The sequence below is a fragment of the Thunnus maccoyii genome, chromosome 7, assembly GCF_910596095.1.
Source record: "Thunnus maccoyii chromosome 7, fThuMac1.1, whole genome shotgun sequence".
Classification (NCBI taxonomy): domain Eukaryota; kingdom Metazoa; phylum Chordata; class Actinopteri; order Scombriformes; family Scombridae; genus Thunnus; species Thunnus maccoyii.
Genome location: NC_056539.1, coordinates 28823551 through 28844632, shown reverse-complemented (window position 1 = coordinate 28844632; position 21082 = coordinate 28823551). Strand labels below are relative to the sequence as shown.

At 40.4% G+C, this 21082-nt stretch overlaps 1 protein-coding gene across 6 annotated transcripts; it reads right to left on the bottom strand.

The window, feature by feature from the left end:
• Positions 1 to 6021: 6021 nt before the first annotated feature.
• Positions 6022 to 17472, bottom strand: b3galt2 (UDP-Gal:betaGlcNAc beta 1,3-galactosyltransferase, polypeptide 2). Of its 6 annotated transcripts, none has more exons than XM_042417892.1 (4): positions 17374 to 17472; positions 15445 to 16424; positions 12605 to 12753; positions 6022 to 8424 (listed from the first exon to the last, which is right to left on the bottom strand). In XM_042417892.1, exon 4 carries the CDS (start codon positions 8064 to 8066, stop codon positions 6714 to 6716), a length of 1353 nt encoding a protein of 450 aa, XP_042273826.1. In that variant the 5' UTR covers positions 8067 to 8424; positions 12605 to 12753; positions 15445 to 16424; positions 17374 to 17472; the 3' UTR covers positions 6022 to 6713. The 6 variants fall into 6 exon arrangements, with proteins under 6 accessions (XP_042273826.1, XP_042273825.1, XP_042273828.1 ...); XM_042417891.1 differs by lacking the exon at positions 12605 to 12753 and having other exon boundaries at positions 15445 to 15996; positions 16151 to 16424; XM_042417894.1 differs by having other exon boundaries at positions 16151 to 16424.
• Positions 17473 to 21082: the final 3610 nt, after the last annotated feature.

Here is a 21082-nt window from a genome sequence, read left to right as displayed (position 1 = left end):
CCTTTCCCCTTCATTCATCACTACCTCCTTCCTGCTATTTTTCTCTCCTCCTCATCCTTTTCTCTTTTACCTGTATAGTCAGCTGCCTGCCTTCACGTCCTGCTTTCCTACACTTCATCCAGTAATGCTTCTTCCTCTCTCCAAAAGCAGACCAGTCTATCTATCTCTGCCTCAGTTTTTCCTCACACCTCTTTGAGCCTTGCCCCTTCTTTCACACTCTCTTTTCCTCCTCTCTTGTTTTCATCATTTGTTGAAGGGCTGAGTGCGGCCGGATGCTGCTAATCTGGCGCTCTGATTGCATAGGACATGCTTGAATGATACTCAACCTTGTTCCCAATATCCTCTCGCTTTGAGTCATGACTTTAATCATTACTAATGGAGGGTGATGAATACCTGGGACCAGTTGAGGATTTCATGAATTGCACTGAGCTGGAATGGCATGGGCTTTGAGAAGGAAATTGGATTTTTATGACGACATATCTCTGCTAAAAACCTGCAAGTGCAATGTAGAGGATCTACAGATGGAGCATGTGACTGTTATCCCCGAGCACACAACTACTATCATTGTTCACCTGCTTACAAAACTTTCACCTGCTCGCTCACAAGTGTTTTTTCTTTTTGGCAGTAAGTGGGAGGACCCCGTCACAGCTGTATTGCTAAATATAATTGGTTGAGCCATTACAAAAGGTATAAAGGCATAATCAGCATCAGTATCATTTGAACATGAGCCAAACATTTTTTGAATTCAATGAACTGAATGTCTTACAATACAATTAGAATGCTGAAAACAGATGGAAAGTTCCATGAGGTAAGCATGTGACTTTTGAAATAATATTTGTTTAATGTATTCAATATCTTTGCCTACACTGACACCAAAATAAACAATATAAATAAATAACTACAGGAACTAAGTTAAAAAAACAAACAAGCAAAAAAAATACCAGTGTTTTATCAAATTAATGTCACAGATGGAAAAAACAAAAGATAGAGCTCAGAGAAAGACATTCAAGTAGATTGCTCTGTGTAAGATTTTGCATACAGTCAAGTCAAGTCAATTATATTTATATGGTGCAAAATCACAACAGAAGTTATCTCTCGTACTGGTCTATGTGTTTTGCCCAAGTGATATTTATGTACCTAGCTGTCCAAGATAACAGACCAGCTAAACCAGTTAGATGTATTTAGCGATACACTGGTAACTGGGTGTGCCCACTTACTGCATTGACTTGACTTAACTGTATGCAAAATCTTACACAGAGCAATGTACTTGAATATCTTTCTCTGAGCTCTATCTTTTGTTTTTTCCATCTGTGACATTAATTTGATAAAACACTGGTATTTTTTTTTGCTTGTTTGTTTTTTTTTTTTAACTTAGTTCCTGTAGTTATTTTTATATTGTTTATTTTGGTGTCAGTGTAGGCAAAGATATTAAATACATTAAACAAATATTATTTCAAAAGTCACAGGCTTACCTCATGGAACTTTCATGGGACTTTCCATCTGTTTTCAGCATTCTAATTGTATTGTAAGACATTCACCATATGAGTCATCACATAAAATGTTTGGCTCATGTTCAAATGATACTGATGCGGATTATGCCTTTATACCTTTTTGTAATGGCTCAACCAATTATATTTAGCAATACAGTGGTGACGGGGTCCGCCCACTTACTGCCAAAAAGAAAAAACACTTGTGAGCGAGCAGATGAAAGTTTTGTAAGCAGGAGAACAATGATAGTAGTTGTGTGCTCGGGGATAACAGTCACATGCTCCTCTGGATTCTGTGTGCGCTCAGTGCATGGTTTTCTCCTCAAAGGCTACAATATTGCTCGTGTGAGCAGAAATATTCTGTGTGCGAGTGCTCTAAAAGCACTTGCAAAAATAATACGCGCACACCTCCTCTACATCCGTGCGTGGATCTCATTTGTGTTCGCAGGTTTTTGGCAGAGAGGCCGCTGAAAAATGGGCTTGAGCTGGATTTTTCCAGTATGATAAATGGATTAATTGTATTAATTTGATCTTTGACAAAATAATTTAATTTATGTTCCACTTCTTACCTTGAGTTAGTTTTTTGTTTTTATTCACAAGGGTTCACTTTTTACACCTGTCAGTCATTTTGTTAATTAATGTGTTTTGTAAAGTAATAATTGGTGAACACCAAGGGTCTCAAGTAGCCACGATTGCATGGTATCTAAATCCAGGGATGGCTTTTGATAGCAAATTTTGAATAGTATCATGTGAATTGGTTCTATAATCTGAAAATTGTCTGAGCAGACATATTTAGTATTTGTTGGACTCCACTGTAGGAAGTCCAGTTAAACAACAGCGTGGTCAAGCTCAGGTTCAAGAGTTATAAAAGATGACCAACTTTGCCCTGATGTTGGTATTATATATATGCACACAGGTACATGGAGGCTACCTGGCAGTGTTGTTCATGATTGGGCAAAGCAAAGCAAGGTTACAGCTAACTATCTGTTTGTGTGTCTTCACCTGCAACTTCATTTGTGCAAAATCGGTGTGAAAAATCAAATTTCAGGAAACTTTCAGATGCTGACACTTCCTTTTTGCATACAGGTATGGGAAAGATTGGATCATCTTTATTTAAAAAGATGTTTTGTGACAATACAAGATGATAGCTGAAATAATGGGATCCAACTGATTTGACTATATGCAATGGACTTCATAGGGGCCAGGAAAAAAAAAAAACAGTTTGTGGACATATGAAAATAATGGAGACCAACAGGGTCAGTATGAACTATATTACTGGACTGACCTCAAAACGAAGTTTGTACAGTTAGTCAATCCATTCTTTGTGTTGACTGGAATATTTCTATTTGGCTACTAAGGGCTATGCAAGTCAATATACTTGAAATGTGCATGGAACATATTCCAAAACCATAAAAAAAAAAAAATGTGGAGTCAAATCTTTATTGACAAAGTAGTAAGTTTAGTCATGTAGCTTTGTTTTACTTCAGTAGCTTACTTATAGAGGGTGCCCATAATTTGAGAGAACAGGAACTTTTGGGTCTTACTACTAGTTTCCCTTCGGTAGGACGTCATGTTTGGGTTGTTGAACTATGACCTCTACAAGGAAACAGATGTTGTGGCATAAAATAAGGCCTGAACAAAGGACTGGAGCGCTCAAAATAGATGACTCTGCAATTCATTCCATTTTCATGTGGCCCTTTCTGGCCTAACGTACTTTGTAACAAGCTCTATTGTTCAGGCCTTATTCAGGCCTCGGGTAACCAAGGCAGTTAAGCCAATTTATTTCTGAAAAGAAGAAAGGTTAGTTGCGTCAGTGTAAAAAAAAAAAAAAAAAAAACTGTATGCACCCAGAAATACTTAATATTTATATACTTCATACTTATAATTTTTCCCAGATTATTTTAAACAACCATATGTAATTGTATCATCTTCTTGCTAGAATTGTACAAATTTGTACTTTTATATATTGTCAGAATGTACTTTGCACAATCATGCTAGATGAAAAGGTGTTAAATATATGCATGTCTGTTAAAGTATATCTGATAACAATGTACTTTTCATGCTTGTCATGTACTTCTGTTTTTGTTTGTGTAACTCACCCATTGCTAAGGAGCCAGAAGAACAAGACGCTCTTCACAAGAACTGAGAGATAATGAAATCATGTCATAAGAAAGAGGCTGCAAACATACACAACATAAACCAGATCTCTTACTCATTTCAAGAGTTATATTTGAAGGAAACACTTTTGTTGTTCGCCTACCTTGCCTGACAATTGCCTATGAATGTGCTACGCAGACTGTAGTGGTAAATATGGAAAATATGAGTTGATAAACTTGCTCTGCTTTGCGATAATGATGTGATGTCTCCCTAAAAATCTTCCCCAATTGCAGATTACTGTCAAACTGAGGGTGTTATGACGGCATAAACTCATACATACATGTGTACAAAGTAACAAATAAAGCCGTTGTGTCTTCGCCTCTGGCTCTGGCAACAAATAATTCCTTGCTGCTGTGCAGTTTATCTGAGATGAACATCTTGATATTCTCCCCCGCTGCTGTCTTCACCTTTCAGCTACCTCCTCCCTTAAGACGCTTCTGCTTAGTGATTAGCGACTTAAAATATACCATTGTACGAACTTTACCCATTTTACAGCTCCCTAAACGGAGTCACTCAAACGTATAGGTGATTAAAACCAGACTGACAGATGTGCAGTGAAGTCTGTGGAAAAAGTGCAAGGCCCCCTGCTCTCTATTAGTTTAATTAGATTACCTTAATCTGATATAGGCTATTTCAAGTCATCACCCAATTATATATGCTCTTTTTGTTGGTGGCCCTGAGCACTGAAGTGTGTATTTATTTATTGCCTCTCTCCACCCCAACACACCCACAAATACACACACACACTTATGCAGGCTGAATGTTCAGTTCCACCTGGAGTAACATTGGCAGCTTTTCAAAATCATATGCATTCATTTTTAATTAAAATCTAAATTTAGGTGTTTTGCTTCAGAATATTTCGTATTCCCCAGGGACACTGAAGGGTTCAATGTTTAATTCATTTCTCATCACTCATCCTTGTGATTGCTTGTCTTCACATTGTTTCTACTTGACCTGAACTTCTCTGAATGTTTTTAGTTTTCTATCTGGAAGTTAATGCTCTCCTTCAGGGTTCACTGAATACAATATTACATTTTATTAACAATCAGAGGTTATGTTTGTAGACAATAGACATAGTTTACCTGGTTTGTTCAGAATTATGTTTTTAGATGGTATGATTGCTGGGTAGCAATGCAACCGACTGTGGTCATACAAAAGGAACAGCGAAAAGAAGTGATAAGTCTGAACTCTCAAAGGGGAGATGATGTGAAGTTCTTCAGATCACACTTTTCCCAATCAAATGGCATGATAAGGATTCTGGACTGGGCTGCACTGGCCATATGTAAATCCATCACAAAGTTTGTGTGTAGTTTATTCTAGTGATTTTCTAAATTTGGTTGCACTATTCAAACTTAAAGCCATTAAAACCATTAGATGTAATAACAATGTATCAAGAGACTATGAATAATGTAAGAGGTGGCGCTCATAGTTAAGAACCTACAGAGCATTATCACCTGACTCTGCAGCTCCCCCCGGCTTTACAGAGTTTCAGCGAGTTTCAGCTCATTGTTTAGCTGTCCAGCACACAACTTCACTGTTTTGGTTCACTCTCAATGCTCTCATAGTGTCATTTTCAGGCACAACAAGCAGCTGTTTTCAGCAAATATGCTCTAAAAACCAATTCTACACTACCTGCTCAGCACTAAAAGGTATACAAACACAGTTAGCGACTAGCTGGTAAACATGCTCAAGCATTTTGCAACTAAACAGACAGATATTTCCCTCAGGAGTTGGTGGAGACCAAAAACGAAGCTAAAAGAGAGTGAATATTGGACTTACATTCACCAGGTGGACAAAAATGAGACTCCAAATGAATGATAATGTTGCTCCGTAACTGCTGGATGTAGAAATAACCAACTGTTTGCTAACAAGTTCAACATATCAAATTTAAAGGTTGATTATGTCAATGTTTTGTTCCCAACTTGTTTTGACTGCCTTGAAGTGGAAACAGCTATATTAGAAAGCTAACAATAGTTTTGTCAGTTAGCTAACTACTTTAGCTAGCTATGCAGCAGTTACATCTAGCAGTCACTGGGTAACTATCTAGGAACAACTAATCTCTATGTAACAACTACTTTGGGTGGTGCAAACCATTTTACTTTAGTAATGCACTTCACTTGGTAAACATATTATAAAATGTGTAAGCTGCAGTATGAAGAGCTGGCACAGCCAGCATTTTAAAATATGTTTAAATTGTCAAATATGAATCCATCGAAAGTTGATAAATGTTAATACTGAATTATTTTTCAGCCCTATAATTGATACTCGTGGTTGGTATATACAGTACTGGTCATACTAAAAGCTCAAATTCATAAAAGGGTCCACAATAAATCACACACACAACTACAAACAAAATTAATTCAGTACATTTAATTAATTGATTCATTGCACATTTGCTCAAGTGCAGTTATACTCAATGTAAAGCTTTAAAAAATACAATCTCAGTCATCTCCGACATGATTCTGAGTGCTTTCATGTTGATTTTTTTTTAAATAAAATACAGAATATGATAAACCTTCTCTTGAGTTGTGTTATTTGATAAATCTGTAAAGTAAACATTGACAAACAGGGCAGCATAACTGGTCAACGTCAAAGATACTTTCATTCATATTTAGGTAGTGTAACTTTCAACATACATGTACATTTCCCTTTGTCTGTGTAAACACATTTGTGTCTTAATTTTTTTTTTTTTTTTAGATTTCTAGAGTGCGACATACTGTACTACCCTTTAAAGGAGAACCCTCACTTTAACTGAAGAATGAGTTACCATCTTTCTGTTGGCACCTGAATTATCACAATCACCACTCTTGCACTGCAGCAGCTTTTGTGCATGCTCCATGTTGCAGACATGTCATCTAGTGTCCCTTTTAGAAATAGCTCAACAGGTTTACAATACTTGACATTTTTTCTCAAATTAAAAAAATAGTTTGGATCTTCAACTGTACACAATACCAAAAACAATGTGCTTTTCCTCATATAGTGTATAGTGCTGAGTTCAACATGCCCTCCACCAGCTGTTACAGTGTGCCCATCTCCCTTTTTTGAGGCAGGTGGTAATCACAGGATGCATCATGGAGGCCTCTCTCCATGAAACCTTCGGTGTCTGTACCTGCCGTTCTTTTCCTTAGCCATGTTGATACAGGCATTGTGCTTGTTGCTCTGCAAGTGGTTCCAGAACTTGATGAGTTCATTGGGGTGAAACTGATGGGACGTGATCAGGTGGCTGTATTTGCAACTGGAGTAAGACACCCGCCAATGGTTGAAGAGGAATTCATTGGGTGGCGGCACTGGGTCAATGCGCAACTTCGCCAGGCATATCCCCACATAAACATCCTCCAGGTGCAGCCTGCGTATGCTGAGAGAAGCCTGGTAGATCTGCTCGGCCATGTCTCCTGAGAACACGTACCCTGTGCCAGAACAGAATATCGGGTAGCGCTCGCTTGGGTACAGCTCTGGCGGCATATACCACTTGCTGTCCTTGTTTCGGTTTGGTGCATAGCCTCTCATCAGGTAACCGGTGAAGTACCTCTGCTTGGGAGGCAGCTCAGGCTTCAGCAGCTTCTGGATGAGATACTCAGTATTGACAAACATGTCACTGTCTGTCTTCATCACATAAGAGGCGTGTGGGCAATAGGTAGCCACCCAGTTCATGCCCATTAGGGTTTTAATGGTCAGGTTGTAATAGGTGTCCTGATAGTCCTGTTGGATAATGTCATGGTAAACACGGCTCTCCTCCTCTATGCTGCTCTGGACGTAGGTGTCCGAGCTCTTTCCTGTGCCGAGCAAGAAGAGACGTATGAACCCTAGGCCCATTGCTACACTCTCATTCCCCCATGTCTGCCGGATCGCATTACGGGCATCAGCCTGGCCGGGTTCGGCAGCAATGAGGAGGATTAGGAATGGCGCGCTGTCCCTGCACTTGAAAGGCTCGTTCAGGATGTATCGGTAGGGCTGCGCACTGAGTCTCCCTCCCACACCCATCTCCTTTTGTAAACTGTTGTTGGTGCTCATGGAGTCCCCAAGTCCCATTACACCCATCCTGGCTCCTCCCCCTCCACCCAGTCCTCCACCTCCTCCTCCTCCTCCTCCTCCTCCAGTCTCCCCGACTGCCCCCTCCGCCTGCTGTGAGCTGAGGTTGAGCAGAGGCTTTGGCGCTACATACCCCGTCTCCCTCCACAGGCTCCTCAGGGAGCTGCTCTGGTTTGCTTCTCCCTTGGGGCTACGGAAGCCCCTGACGGTGTAGGCCAGTGGGTTTTCCCGGGGCCCACTGCGTCCAGGCAGCCAGTCCTGGTGGCTGAAAAATAGGAAGAGGGTGAAGAGCAGGGCCAGCGAGAGGAGGCCAGCCACATGGGTCCGGAATAGCGAACGCTTGACGGTCCAGGTCATCTTGATGGGACAGCAGTGCCGCCGTCTCCACTGCATGGTGCAGGTTGGGGTTGCAGGAGGCTGCTGCGGCTGCTGCTCGAGAATGGGCGGCGGCGGTGGTCACATACAGTCACCTCAAACATGTGGTTGCCAACAGTCAGAGGGTTATCTGAGCTGGCAGATGGGTTGGAGTGAGCCTCCTGGTAGAGTCAGGGGTATGTTTGAGCCCCTCAGTGCAGCTTGGAGCAGGGTTAAAAAGGCTCCCGGTGGAGCTAGGAAGGCGACGATTCTCTGGCCATGGAGGCTTCTCCCTGACTATTCTTTGGCACTGTAGACAAACAGAGGGTCATGCTCTATGTCTCGTCTCCTTCAGGATATGATAAGGGTCACCTCCTCTGTGTTTGCTCTCTCTAATCTGAAAAGAGAAAAAAAGAAATAGAGGAAATATTCTTGGCAGCAGTCCAAAAAGCACCTTCTATTCACTGGCACTGAGCCACATGTCAATTGTTTGAGTTGCAGATGTGTTTTTTATTCTACTTGTGGGGAGCTTCTTTCTTAATCACTTTATTTATGGTTTGTTTTGACACTCTGAGAGTAACTGTAAATTAATTTCTTCCAGATGCAAAAGCCCCAATTAGAGTCTTCTGCGTATGCAGTGCCCACCATGGTAAATGGCTCTTTTGGTAAGCTGACTTAACATATTGAAAGGGAGAAGCTGAATCAATATGACAGCGTTGTAGCATCTTTGATTGGACAGGGACGTAGCACACAACAGGCTCAAGGGATGTGGCTTTCTGAGGAAGGAAAATGGGTGATTTAGAGAATACTATTGGAGCATGTCAGAAGGGTGGATTGCAGCTGCAGAAATTACTATGCATAAAGTGCATCTGTATGATTGAGAAAAAGCACATCCAGATGCCTGAGTATTTTCTGAGATACAGCATAACACACATTTTTAGAATAAATCAGTCAAACACAACTGACTAAATGAGCACATTTTCCTAATACTTTAATAGGTGACAGAAAACATTTACTATATCATAACAAACTCATATCACAGTTAAGATCTAAAATCTGAAAATCAGTGACGAACAGGAAATGTTCTAGAGCTCTTCGTGGAAACTATGTGCTGTCTATCTGGTGCTGCAAACGGTGAGATGGTGGTTGCCTCTTGCATGTCATTATTCAGCTTAATGCCTGGGGCAGAAGTATAAATTGCAGGTTTGCTCAATGTGATGCCGACTAACGCTACTCTGAGCCGCTTGGGCGAGCGAGTGTCATCAGCCCCCCACCACGCGTCGACAGCTAGGGAGGAGATGCATCTGTCAAAATGAGTTTTCAGGGTCCAGCAGGCAGTGGTGCCGAAGCCTGAGCCAGCCTCTGGCGATAACAGCCTTCACCCGCCATTCACCTTCCACCTTCGGCTTATCAATGCTGCCTACTGTCTAGCTGAGACCACCCAGGCTGCTTGATCTTCTACCACGAGCAGGCATAAATACAGTACATGCAAGGAGAGATACGCATAAATGTTCACATGCAAACACAAGCACATGCAGCAACACAGACAAAATGTGACGTGAATGATTGCATCTGTTGCCCACAGGGAGTTGTGCACCAAGGGAAGCACAAAAGCGATCACGTATGTGCACATTGATTCACTAACTCGCCAAGGAAAACAATCAGTTTGCACAAGCACAAAATTTACTGTGCATTGCATGTAATCCTATGCACAAAATGAATGAATGCAAAATCTAATGCACACAAGACTTAAATGCCATATACGACATACTGCACACAGTCACTCGTGTGTAGACTCACACAAAAGAAGCACATCACAGATAATTCTATCCACACCCATCCTGGCACATCATCATTTCTGTGCATATTAACACAAACACACACACACACACACATACACACACACACACAAGGAGACACAAATCACCAGAGAAAACAGAATATGCCAGCAGAAACTTGCAGGTTGAACCAGACTCTTGTGAATATTAATGTAGCAGCAGTGTAAAGTCTTATCCATGCTTCCTTCCTGAGTGTATTAATTTACTGAGTGTCTCTATATTGCCTTTTTTTGTTTATTGTTTGCTCACTTTTTTAATAATTCGCAGATACCGAGCAACAGAGGATTGTTTTGTACAAATGCTACACGCTTCCTTGGTGTGAGGCAGATTTTCTAAACTTCCAATTTTCATTTCCTGTTATGTTTGCTCATTCATCATGACAACTTGCAAGGAACACGATAACCTTTTCAGGCGAGTGTGCTTACCCAGCGCAAGCAATTACAGGAGAATGAGAGGGGCCAGGGCCGGCTTTGTTTTAAAGGTTAACATACTTTACATCGAAGCATATCCAGCGCTTGAGAGATTTCTGCTGTCAACTAAATGAACATCTAGTTACGTGAGCTCTGATGAAGTGTGCACACACACAGAGGGACACATACTCACATAAACGCACATGGACGTAGAGATACACACACACACACCCAACGGATGCCCACACACGACCACATCCACCCACTCGCCCACCCACACGCTCAAACACAGACAGACAAACAGGGATGTGATTGTTTGACTTTTTTTGTTTTGTTTTTCGACATGAATGCCAATTTCACTGCGAGATCCCACATCCATTTTTACTTTTTAGCAGTTCCATTTAATCTGCCAGTGCCTCTCCGCATTAATTCATTTTCTTGCTTCCCATCAATGTCACTTCTATGCAAGCCAATTAGTTACACTAGCACTAATTAAAGCCCCAGCGATTCTGCAGCGGTCAATAATCAGAACGAAGGCTGGGGGAGTGACACAGTGGTGACATACTAGGCATACGTTATAGTGTTGTCTCTGTCACCGAATCAGCGTCAAAAGGGCTAAAATCGAATAAAACTTCACTATAGCAAGGTAAGCAAGCAATTCACCACAGTTTGCTTTCTTTGTTTCTACGCCTACATAAACGGCCGTGCCCGCCTTTGCCTCCACAATGCGTGTAACGCATGCAAGACAAGCTTCGCCGATGTCGACGAGGATATGACCTTCATTCAGTAAAACACTGCACTTTATGATAGTGACACATTTTCCTCGGGAAAAATACAAGCTCCCATTTGTGAGGCGTTTAGAGTGGCTGTTCACTGAAGTAAAGAGGTTAAATTCTGCTTTATTGAAACAGGCCTGACTGATTATGTGGCTGTTTCATCGAATGACACTGCCTCGAAGCAACAGTCCTCATTCAACCACTGAAGTAGCATTGTGGCACATGGCCTTCATCAGGGCGAATAAATAAATAAATAAATAAAATCAGCGTTCTTAAAAACATTCCCTGACAAAGGCCATATGACAAAACACTACGGTAACAAAAAAAAAAAAAAAAAAAAAGCATGTGTGTTGTGGCTGAGTGCTATTTTTTCAAAGGGCTGTGACTTACAATTATTTTCATTAGCGATTAATTTTTTTTCTCAAGTAATTATTCTGTCTAAAATGTCAAAAAAAAAAGTGTGAAAAAATATTTATCACAATTATCCCAGAGCCCAAGGTGACATATTCAAATTGCTTGTTTTAACCCCAAAGATATTCAGCATAAGAATAGAAACAGACATTTCAGAAGAAGAAGGGAACCAGCAAATGATTGTCATTTTACCTTGAAAAGTGGCTTGAATGATTAATTAATTATCAAATGAGTTGCCAATTAATTTAAATTGAATGTACTAATCGTTTCAATTGTAATTGTTTAAAGGCAGTTCTGATACACAAAACTGCAGCATTTTAGTGTAGAGTACACTGAACTGGTTAAATAAAACACATAATCCAGTACATCAGTTCGTGTTGCCCAGTTATCTTTCACATCTAGTTTTTTATAAACCAAGCACGTGGTTGACTGCTGAAGTAGCAGCTGTATAATCAGCCTTAGTAGCAATTTAATGTCATATCTGAGAGATATACAGTGAAGTGATTTTACAAAATGATGCAGCGAGAGCGCTACAGATGACTTCTCTGTTTTTAATTCTGCAGGAAGGTTGTAATGTCAATGTTTAGCATCCATATGTTTGCTTGGGAATTAAAATTAAGCTACGTATGTATTGCACTCCAAGGAGGCTTCATCAAACTCAAATCAGTCAGGAAGTTGATGCTTAATTGTAGTCTGGTGAGAGTACAGTTGTTACGCCCAGTAAATAGGGCCAACAGGGAGCAAATAGGACGGCCATTGTTTGGTTTCTGTTTAATATGAGACTGCCCTGGCTCTCAGTCCCCATTGTCATCATTCCAGTTGGAGGAACCAAAGTCTAAAGAGAATATCTTTATCTTTAGAAACAGCTTTATCTTCAATTGCGCCCTCTCTCTGTGTGTTTGAGATCTCGCTTCTCATTGCTTTCTTTACTGTATTGCTTTTGTTGGCAAGAAAACGATTGAATTAGTTTTGCTTCCTTGTGACACGGCCTGCACGGCAATGACTTTTAAGAATTTTATATCTGCTTTTGTTCTCTCCAGGTTCTCTCATCTTAAAAAAAAAAGAATCTTCCAGGGAATTCAGTCCTGGGCTTTGTAAAGAGCAGACACTTGAAATAAAGGAGGCTGTTGGTGAGTCCACACCTCTCCCCCGAGTGCTGCAGGGGTCTCATCTTAATCCCTCCTCATTCTGGTCACTTTCCTCTCTCCCTGTTCAGCTGCACCTCTCCTCAACAACCTGTCATTTTATGGCTGTTGTTTACCATCTGACTGCAGTGAAGAGTTCACAAATACTGCCAAAAAGACAAGTGAAATTGGGGTGAGGGGTGGCATCATCGCTATTCTTCTTCCTGACTTTCACTTTCTCTCCCTCTGCTTCATTTCGAGTTATTAACCAGCTTGCTGTCCCAAAGTGAGGTACCGTATGGGGCTTTGATAATCTTGAGCAAACTGTTTCACCAAACAAAGACATTTTTGTAACATATAAACAGAAGTACAGCGAATTTTATTATATGAGAACTATAAATTGTATAGGATTGCAAAAGTGAATTTGCTGTGCTTTTTAAGAGTGGTAACCAAAGAAAGAGATCATGTACTTTGCTTAATTTGCTTCAGAAATGATATGACAGTGGCAAATATCAGTCAAAAATCAATTTCTAAGGTTAAAACATTCTTGTTAAATGTGTGTTATGCTACTTATAGTATGATGGGGGGAGGCACTAATCCAGAAAACAAATATTAAATTCATTTCAAATGAAGTAATCTCTATTATATGATTTAAAGGCTGTTTAAGACATCTGAGATTTTGTCTTATATGTTAATATGCTTATTGTAAAGAACAAATATGTCTCACTGTAAGTATGATTGTCGAAAATTTCCAGAGGAAATATTTATATAATAATGTTGTTAAGTTGTGTATTTGGTATTTAACAGGTGATAAAGGTGATGAGTATCATTTATATATTGGTTTCTCCTGATGAAGACAGAAATAGGTTCTTTAATAACATGCTACATTCAAGTTGTTATTGAGCATTTGCCAGGGTTTCATCATTTGTTGACTATTTCTAAACAGTAAACATTTGACTATATCTGTCCAGTTTTAAATACTAAGCGACAGGTGACTCTATTTTTTTGCATAAGTTTGCCTATGAGAGGTAATTATGGAACAAAGTCCAAGCAAAACTCTTTATGCTATGTTCAGCCTGGCAGATGCTTTCAGTTTTTTCTCTGAGATTCTTAAAGATCTGAACGACAACCCAAATACAATAGTGGTGAATGGGATTTCAGGTGCTAAAAGGAAATTACACTTCAAATATTTCCTGTCTGGGTAATCCACAGACTGTGTTTTGTGCAGTTTTTACTGGAACAAACTTTCTATTCAAGAAATAGTCCTGATAAAAAAACAACAACAACAACAACAACAACAAAAAAAAACAGTGCGGCAGAGAGAGGAAATGTTTTTTTTTGGGGGGGTGATTTGAGTGAACTGACCCTTTAAACATATTTGGTGTGTATCTGACTCAACTGGGATAGGACCGCTGGGAGGGAGGGTTGCATTCTTGCTAAGTGTTGCAGAGCAGATGACTGACACTGGATGGCCAGCTGTGTTTTTTTTTTTTTTTCCTCCCCCTTTATCACTAGAGGCTGGTCAGATCTGGGCCAGGCCACTGGAGCCCCATCCCATCACACGACATGACCATATCTGATCCTTAAAGGGTCAGTTCACCCAAATTACTGGAAAAAACAAACAAATATTTTCTCACTTACATCTACACCTATCTCTCTAGCTGTATCTAGCATTGCAGACTGTTTTTTTTTTTAAATTTGCTTCCTCGTTGTAATTTTCTCTGAGACAACTGCCTCCACTTCAATATTTTTTGTAAGTTGTGTAGACACAAGTCAAAGTGACATAATGTGGAGGTGCTGTGAAACATTTAGATTCATTTGTCCTTTAAAAAGAGGCCGTAACAAAGGATCGAACAGCCTCTTAAAACTGGACTCAAAAATACAAGAGACCTCAGGGAAATAAAGCTTTGGCAGCTCCGAGCTGCTGTCGATGTAGTAAATATTATATGACAGTGATTCTCTTTCACTCAGTCAGAGTGATATCCACGCCTTCTCACTGAGCTGCTGCCAACTTTCACTTGAATTTAATTCTAGCTTTATTTCCGTTTTACTTCGTTAATAAAGCCCGTACTCTCTTCACTTCAGCTCTTTTCAGGGTTGTCGGTTGAGACGCCACTGCAATAAATTATGGTGGTTTGAAAATTAGACTCTATTAAAGTTTCATAATGTAGTGGGCAGAGTGAACACCCAGATGGCAAGCCTAGCTGTTTTTTTATTTTTTTATTTTATTTTTAATGCCCATCTCAGCAGTTAGCAGATATCCCTAAGCATGCACAGGCTTCAGTGCCAAATAGCTCAGGCAGCTGGACGTGATGAAGTGGATAAAAAGCCCTGTTAATTGAACTGGATCAATGGAAATTCCTTGGCTTTGCCTCTTGGCAGGTCCAAGGAGGGGTTTCCTAATCTTGATTTTATGTAAACGAATACAGAATGGACTACTGACCCCCATTTTATGACACTGATTGTACCTTCAGGAGCTCCCATCAACTTTGATAGCAACGTCTCTGCTCTAGGCAAGGACAAGTGAAAGCTATCATTGTATATTTATCCTTAAGGAGTGTCGTCAGAGTAAAATCAAACTATTCTTCATTTTGCAGTGGTACACCTGCCTTGAACACCTGCCTGAGGCACCCCTGTGTGTCACTGCAACATTTTAGGGAGCCACTGGGGGGTCCAAAAAGTGCACTGCAGGATGTGGGACACAGAGGAAGGGCAGATGGATTGAGGGATGGATGGATACTTGTCAAGGCGGCAGAAAAGGGTGGATGGCTGGATGTAATGGAGGGGAGAGGAGGGCGGGGAAGGCTAAATGAATAATGAGGATGTGGAGGACTGATGAGACGTGCAGTGCTGCGTACCTCCTCCTCCTCCTCATGCTGCTGCTGCTGCTGCTGCTGACAGGGCTGCGGTCGGCTGACGGAGTGTGTGAACCCCGGTGCGTTTACCCGCCATCATCGCCTGCTTGGATTGGACAACAACCTGGGCTTTAATGCGTCTCCTCTTCCAGCTCCCTCTCCTCTAATCACACTGACACCTCGGATGCGTTACGTCCCTCCTCGTCCTCATCCCCACAGGCTCAACAAACCTGCAGGTTTTTTGGTTCTCCTCCTGCTGCGACTCCTCCTCTGCTCTCTCTCCTGCTCCTTGTGTCCGTAATACACCACAGCTCCCCTCTATCTCACTACTTGATTTTTTTTTTTTTTTTTTTTTGCTTCCCCCCTCGCTGTTTCACTGTTATTTCTTGATCTCATCCAAGTTCATCTCCCTTTCTGTAATGTAAAAATGTAAATAGAAAACACCACAGCATCCACACACGTTTATCCAGCACCCGATCCTCTCTGAAAGGAGGTGAGAGAGCAGCGGCGACAGAGCGGCAGGAGTGCGGCTGGTCCTGCACGATGCTCAGCGGGCTGATGTAAACAGTAGAAGCGCAGTGAAAGATGGAGGAAAAACAGAATAAAAAAAAAATATATAAAATCCTCTACCACCTCTGAGTCAATTCACTGCCAAAACAGATTCCCCGAGTCCTGAAGGCAAAACAAAAAAAAACAACAACTCGTTTACCTTCAACTCCCTGCCTCCTTGGTTTGACAGTCCGCTTCTTCTTTTTCTTCTCTACTGAATCTTTCCTCCGCTCCGCCTCAGACCGACCCCTGTCGGATTTCCCAGCCGGGTAAGGCAGCTGCTGGCCCGGGCAGGTTGGCTGTCGGACACCGCTACACTGACGGAACTCTACCACGTCACTGCATTCTTAGCGGAGAAGCTCACGTGACCCAGTTAGACGCTTGTGCTGCATTCATGGGGTGTTGGTGAAAAATCCCCTTCAACACACACCCATCTACACACACACACGCACACACACACACACACACACACACACACACACACACACACACACACACACACACACACAGAGTTAAAAAAAGTGTTCAAATACATACTGTAATAATTAGAACTTGCAAAAGGTGCAGCCCATATAATTACTGATATCATAGTCTTGTTCCAGGATATTATTAATCAACCCATTTAGAGGATCATTTTATTAAAGTTTGAGGAGAGGGATAGAAAGCAGAGACAGATCCTAGGTGAGGTTGAGACAGAGATGCACTTCCTCCTACAATGTAAAACATTCAATAAATGAAGGAGCATTTAAAATTTCAGATTTCAAAGAGCTTAATGACCTCTTAAAATTAAAAATACTCTTTGGAGAAGGAGGGCGGATCTTGCTGCTCAATATGTATTCACATGTCACACCCTGAGGGACAGTGAATGACCAAGACACACACACACACGCACACACACACACACACACACACACACACACACAAATACATTCATAGGATATACTGTATACATAAATACATAGATATACCCTATATGATTAATATATATCAGTCCTAATGTTATTTTAATGTTATTTTGTTCATTGACTTTTGATGCTTTGGCAATATTGTTTGTTGTGACATTCATGACAATAAAGCAAATTTTGAATTTGAATTTGAAATATTACTTTAAATGACAGTTATTATGTCTGACACAGACTTTCAAGCTCTCATTTTGACCAGGACATGAAAATAAATTATGAATCTTATTGTACAAATACACAGGACTATGCTATACATTTAGAAAACACTCATAAACATTTAATACAGAAAACCTGGTTTATTTTCATGATTCTTGGTGCATTGCATTTTGTGACAAAGAAAATCAAAGAAAATGATTTATTTTCTTTTTTGAGTCTCATATTCACAATAAAAGTGTGATATCAATTAATATTCAAAACTTACCTCCATGACGTCATACTTGAAAGGGAACATGTTTTCATAGTAATTTCACAATGTCAAAAAGCTGCCACTAAATCCTTTTGAGGAAATGTGTTTCTTTCAATCCAATTTTTTTTTTTTTTTTTTTTAGATAAAAACAAACAAAAACAAAAAAAAATTGCTATGGACACACAATAAGAAGGCCTCAATCACAGCTTTGGAATCACATCATTTCAGTCACAACCAGTTGCCTTTTGAGTTGAAAATTCTGCTTTCACTTATGGATACCCCAGTCCACATATTTTTGTGTAATTCTGGCAGTTTTTCATGGTTTAGGTCCCTCCGTTCCAATTAAGGGGAATCTTAATGCTGTAAAATACAATGATATTTTAGACAATATTGGGGAAGACTCTTTCCTGTTTCAATATGACAATGCCCCACACACAAAGCTAGGCCCATAAAAAATGGTTTTCCCAGTTAAGAACTTGACTTGACCATCCAACAGCTTTGGGATAAACCTGAACACAGACCGCGAGCCAGGTCTTAATAGTTACTCCCTGCAGCCACGCGGGTTTCACAGTCTTGTGGAAAGCCATCAACAATCACATATGGATGTAATGTGCAGGTGTCCATATACATTTATCTGCTTAGATTACTCAAGTACTTTAATAAAACTGTGTGTTGATTGTTAGCTGTCACATGATACAGCAATTAAAAACAAACAAGCGAGTACATTTAAAGCAAAGACCCTACATTGGACTGAATTGTGGTTCTTCTGTGAATGTCTCTGTTTTTGGTCCACAAAAAAAAAAAGAAAAGAAAATGATGCAGCAAATTCTTTGTGTTTATGTATCATTCCTGACATGTGATTCTAAATGTCTCAGTAAAAAAAAATCAGGGTCCATTCTTAAAAAGAAAAAAAAAAATTGCAAACAGTGTCTCCCATCTGAAAGCTGAAGTGGGTGGTATTTTCGAAGAGAAAGCTCATTCCTCCCACTTTTCCCACATTCACATGAATGCAGCATATCTCTCTCTCTCTCTCTCTCTCTCTCTCTCTCTCTCTCTCTCTCTCTCTCTCTCTCTCTCTCTCTCTCTCTCTCTCTCTCTCTCTCTCTCCTCTCCCTCCTCTTCCCCTCCTCTCTAGCCCACCACCCTGGTCCCCCCTATGTGGGCGGAAAAAAAGGGATTAAGAGCATGGTGGCCAGCGGTTGTCTGGTAACAGCTGGATTTGCCACCATTGTGCTCTTTGTTTAACATTGCTGGCAATGTTTTCCGCTGGATAGTACTAGTTTTAAAACAATTTCAAAAAAAAAAAAAAAAAAAAAATCTTTTGCCCTGTTTGCTACATTAGTAATGCATCATTATGCACACATGATTACCTACTATATTTAGCATGCTTTCACATCTAGACTGACAAAAAAAAATCACATGCCCGTGGTTGTCGACAGTGCTGAGTGTCTCCTTCCACTCCAGCATGATGATGAAACCCTACCTGCCTCATTAATGACTTAAACACAATGCAAACCCTTCATCAGCCTTCAGTCATGTTTACACTCATGCACCTCCAGAGACCGCCGTGTTTCTTGATAAGCAGTGAAAGCAGCTTGTCTCTTTCCCTCTCTCAGTAGAAGTGGAGCAGATGGAATTATTGCTCATGCAAAAGCAGCTTGCCACTTCAGGGACAGTAAGCCGTTGGGAGAGCATCCTCTTGCAGCACTGTAAATATTGTAAGGTATCACCACACAGCATAGGAGCACATGTGACTGAATAATTAATAGGAGCTGTGTCTTTGACAGAAATACTTTGGAGGCCATTAGCTCGGCTACCTGGCCGGTGAGAGCATATTTGTCAAAAGAAAGTAATGCCGGGGTGGTGATTGATTTCCCATGGCTGCCAGGTTAGAAACAGTGCGCCTCTGTACATTAATATCATGTGGCATCTATTAGATAGGTGACTTCCTCAACGTGTCTAGCCTGGCTGCCTCTGCAAAGACTGCCGTATCAAAATTTAAATTGTCATCATTAATTGCTGGTGCTCGGGGAGTATCTCGGAACATCACGTCTGCCTCTCCTGCTGTGTCTTAGAGAAACTCAGTCCCCTGCACACATGCATGCATACACAGATACAGTAGACATAAACGTACATGCACACAAACACACACTTTTTTACTTTTCATAAATTTCTGATTGATGCCTCTGCAGTCTTTTTTTTTTATTTTTTTATAAATGATAATTGCAGCTCCTGTAATGTGATCTTCTTTTATCTCACAAGAGTTTAAACACCCATGTCTTGAAGTGTAAAGTCAATAAAAGTATGTGTGTGCTTTGACAGAAAATGACGTGCTATCCACAAAATATGACTGCAGTGGCAAAACAAATAAAGACAGAGACCACACTTCTGTATTGTTTGTTTGTTTTGTTTGTGTCGTTTCTAACATACTTCTAAGAAGTGAAGAAAATATGAACGTACAGCCACGGTTTCTTTTCTATGCAAAGCAATAAGTTCAAACATAAATGGTCCAACATTTGCATAGCAACTCGGAAACCCTTTCACATTTGAATAATCTCTAATTTCTATGCTTTCAGGCATGGTCAATTCACCATATTGGCAAGTTCTGAAAAGAAATGCCAAATGACATGGCAAATAATGCAGTTTTATATACCTATTCCCTTCATGTGTTTACCTATTTTTTTCCCTCTTTGTTCTAATCCTTTCCAAAGCACATTTTCTCCAGGTTGGTCTGTACTTTACTTTTTCTCTCAGACGTTGCTAGAGGAGGGGAAGGTTGGTTATCTCGACGGTACGCCCTTTAAGAAATGCAGTCTCAGATGAAATGTGAGCTGTTATTGCTTCTCTTAAAGAGTGCAGTCGCAATATCCTGTGGCAGAGCCTCAAGAGCAGGCAGGGACGTCTCTGTGAATATCTTTGCCTTCACTCAGACTCAGGCCCCTGTTCAAAAAAAAAATGGGGGTCAGCTGTATTATAGCCGAGGACATCTTACTAAGAATTAAGCCCGATTTTACTTCACTCAATTTTCTGTTATCTCTGGGGCAAAACATGGTGTAAAAATTACAAAGGAGACTTTTATCATTTAAATCATACCAGGACAGATTGACTGACATGTTTGGGGAAAAAAGTAGCTTTTTCTGACTGCAATTATCCTTGGAAATTATCCTTATTCCTCCAATCAACACATGCTTTAATTATATGTGTTTGCATTTTAATTAAATTTAAATCATTTGCATAAATCTGACATATGATACATACAGGATGGATCAGAAAAACAGCCTCCTAAGTGGTGAGAGATGCATACATCCACATTAATGTGAAAAACATTTTTTCTGAGCAGATCCAATCAGAAAATGCATGCATTTCACACAGTTGGCAGACACTTTGGACAGTAGCATGCCTGTCAAAATGGATTGATTCTCATAGATGAGCAACAAGCAGTGCAGTGTTTCCTGTCAATATATAGAGACAGAATAATAAGAACTAGCATACATGTGTGATTGTCTCTGCTTTTCACAAAAAAAGAGGAATCTGATTTCAGTCTGTATACAGGAAACACATTTTAATTCCATGTGTAAATCCATCTCAATCATATCCAGAAATGTCTAGACACAAGATACTTGTCATAGCACGGGCTAAAGAAAGCCAGAGCTGTCCGATCTTCACTGCCAGATATAGATGTGGTCAGACAGTCTGCAATCCAGCCACAATGTACAAATGAGCA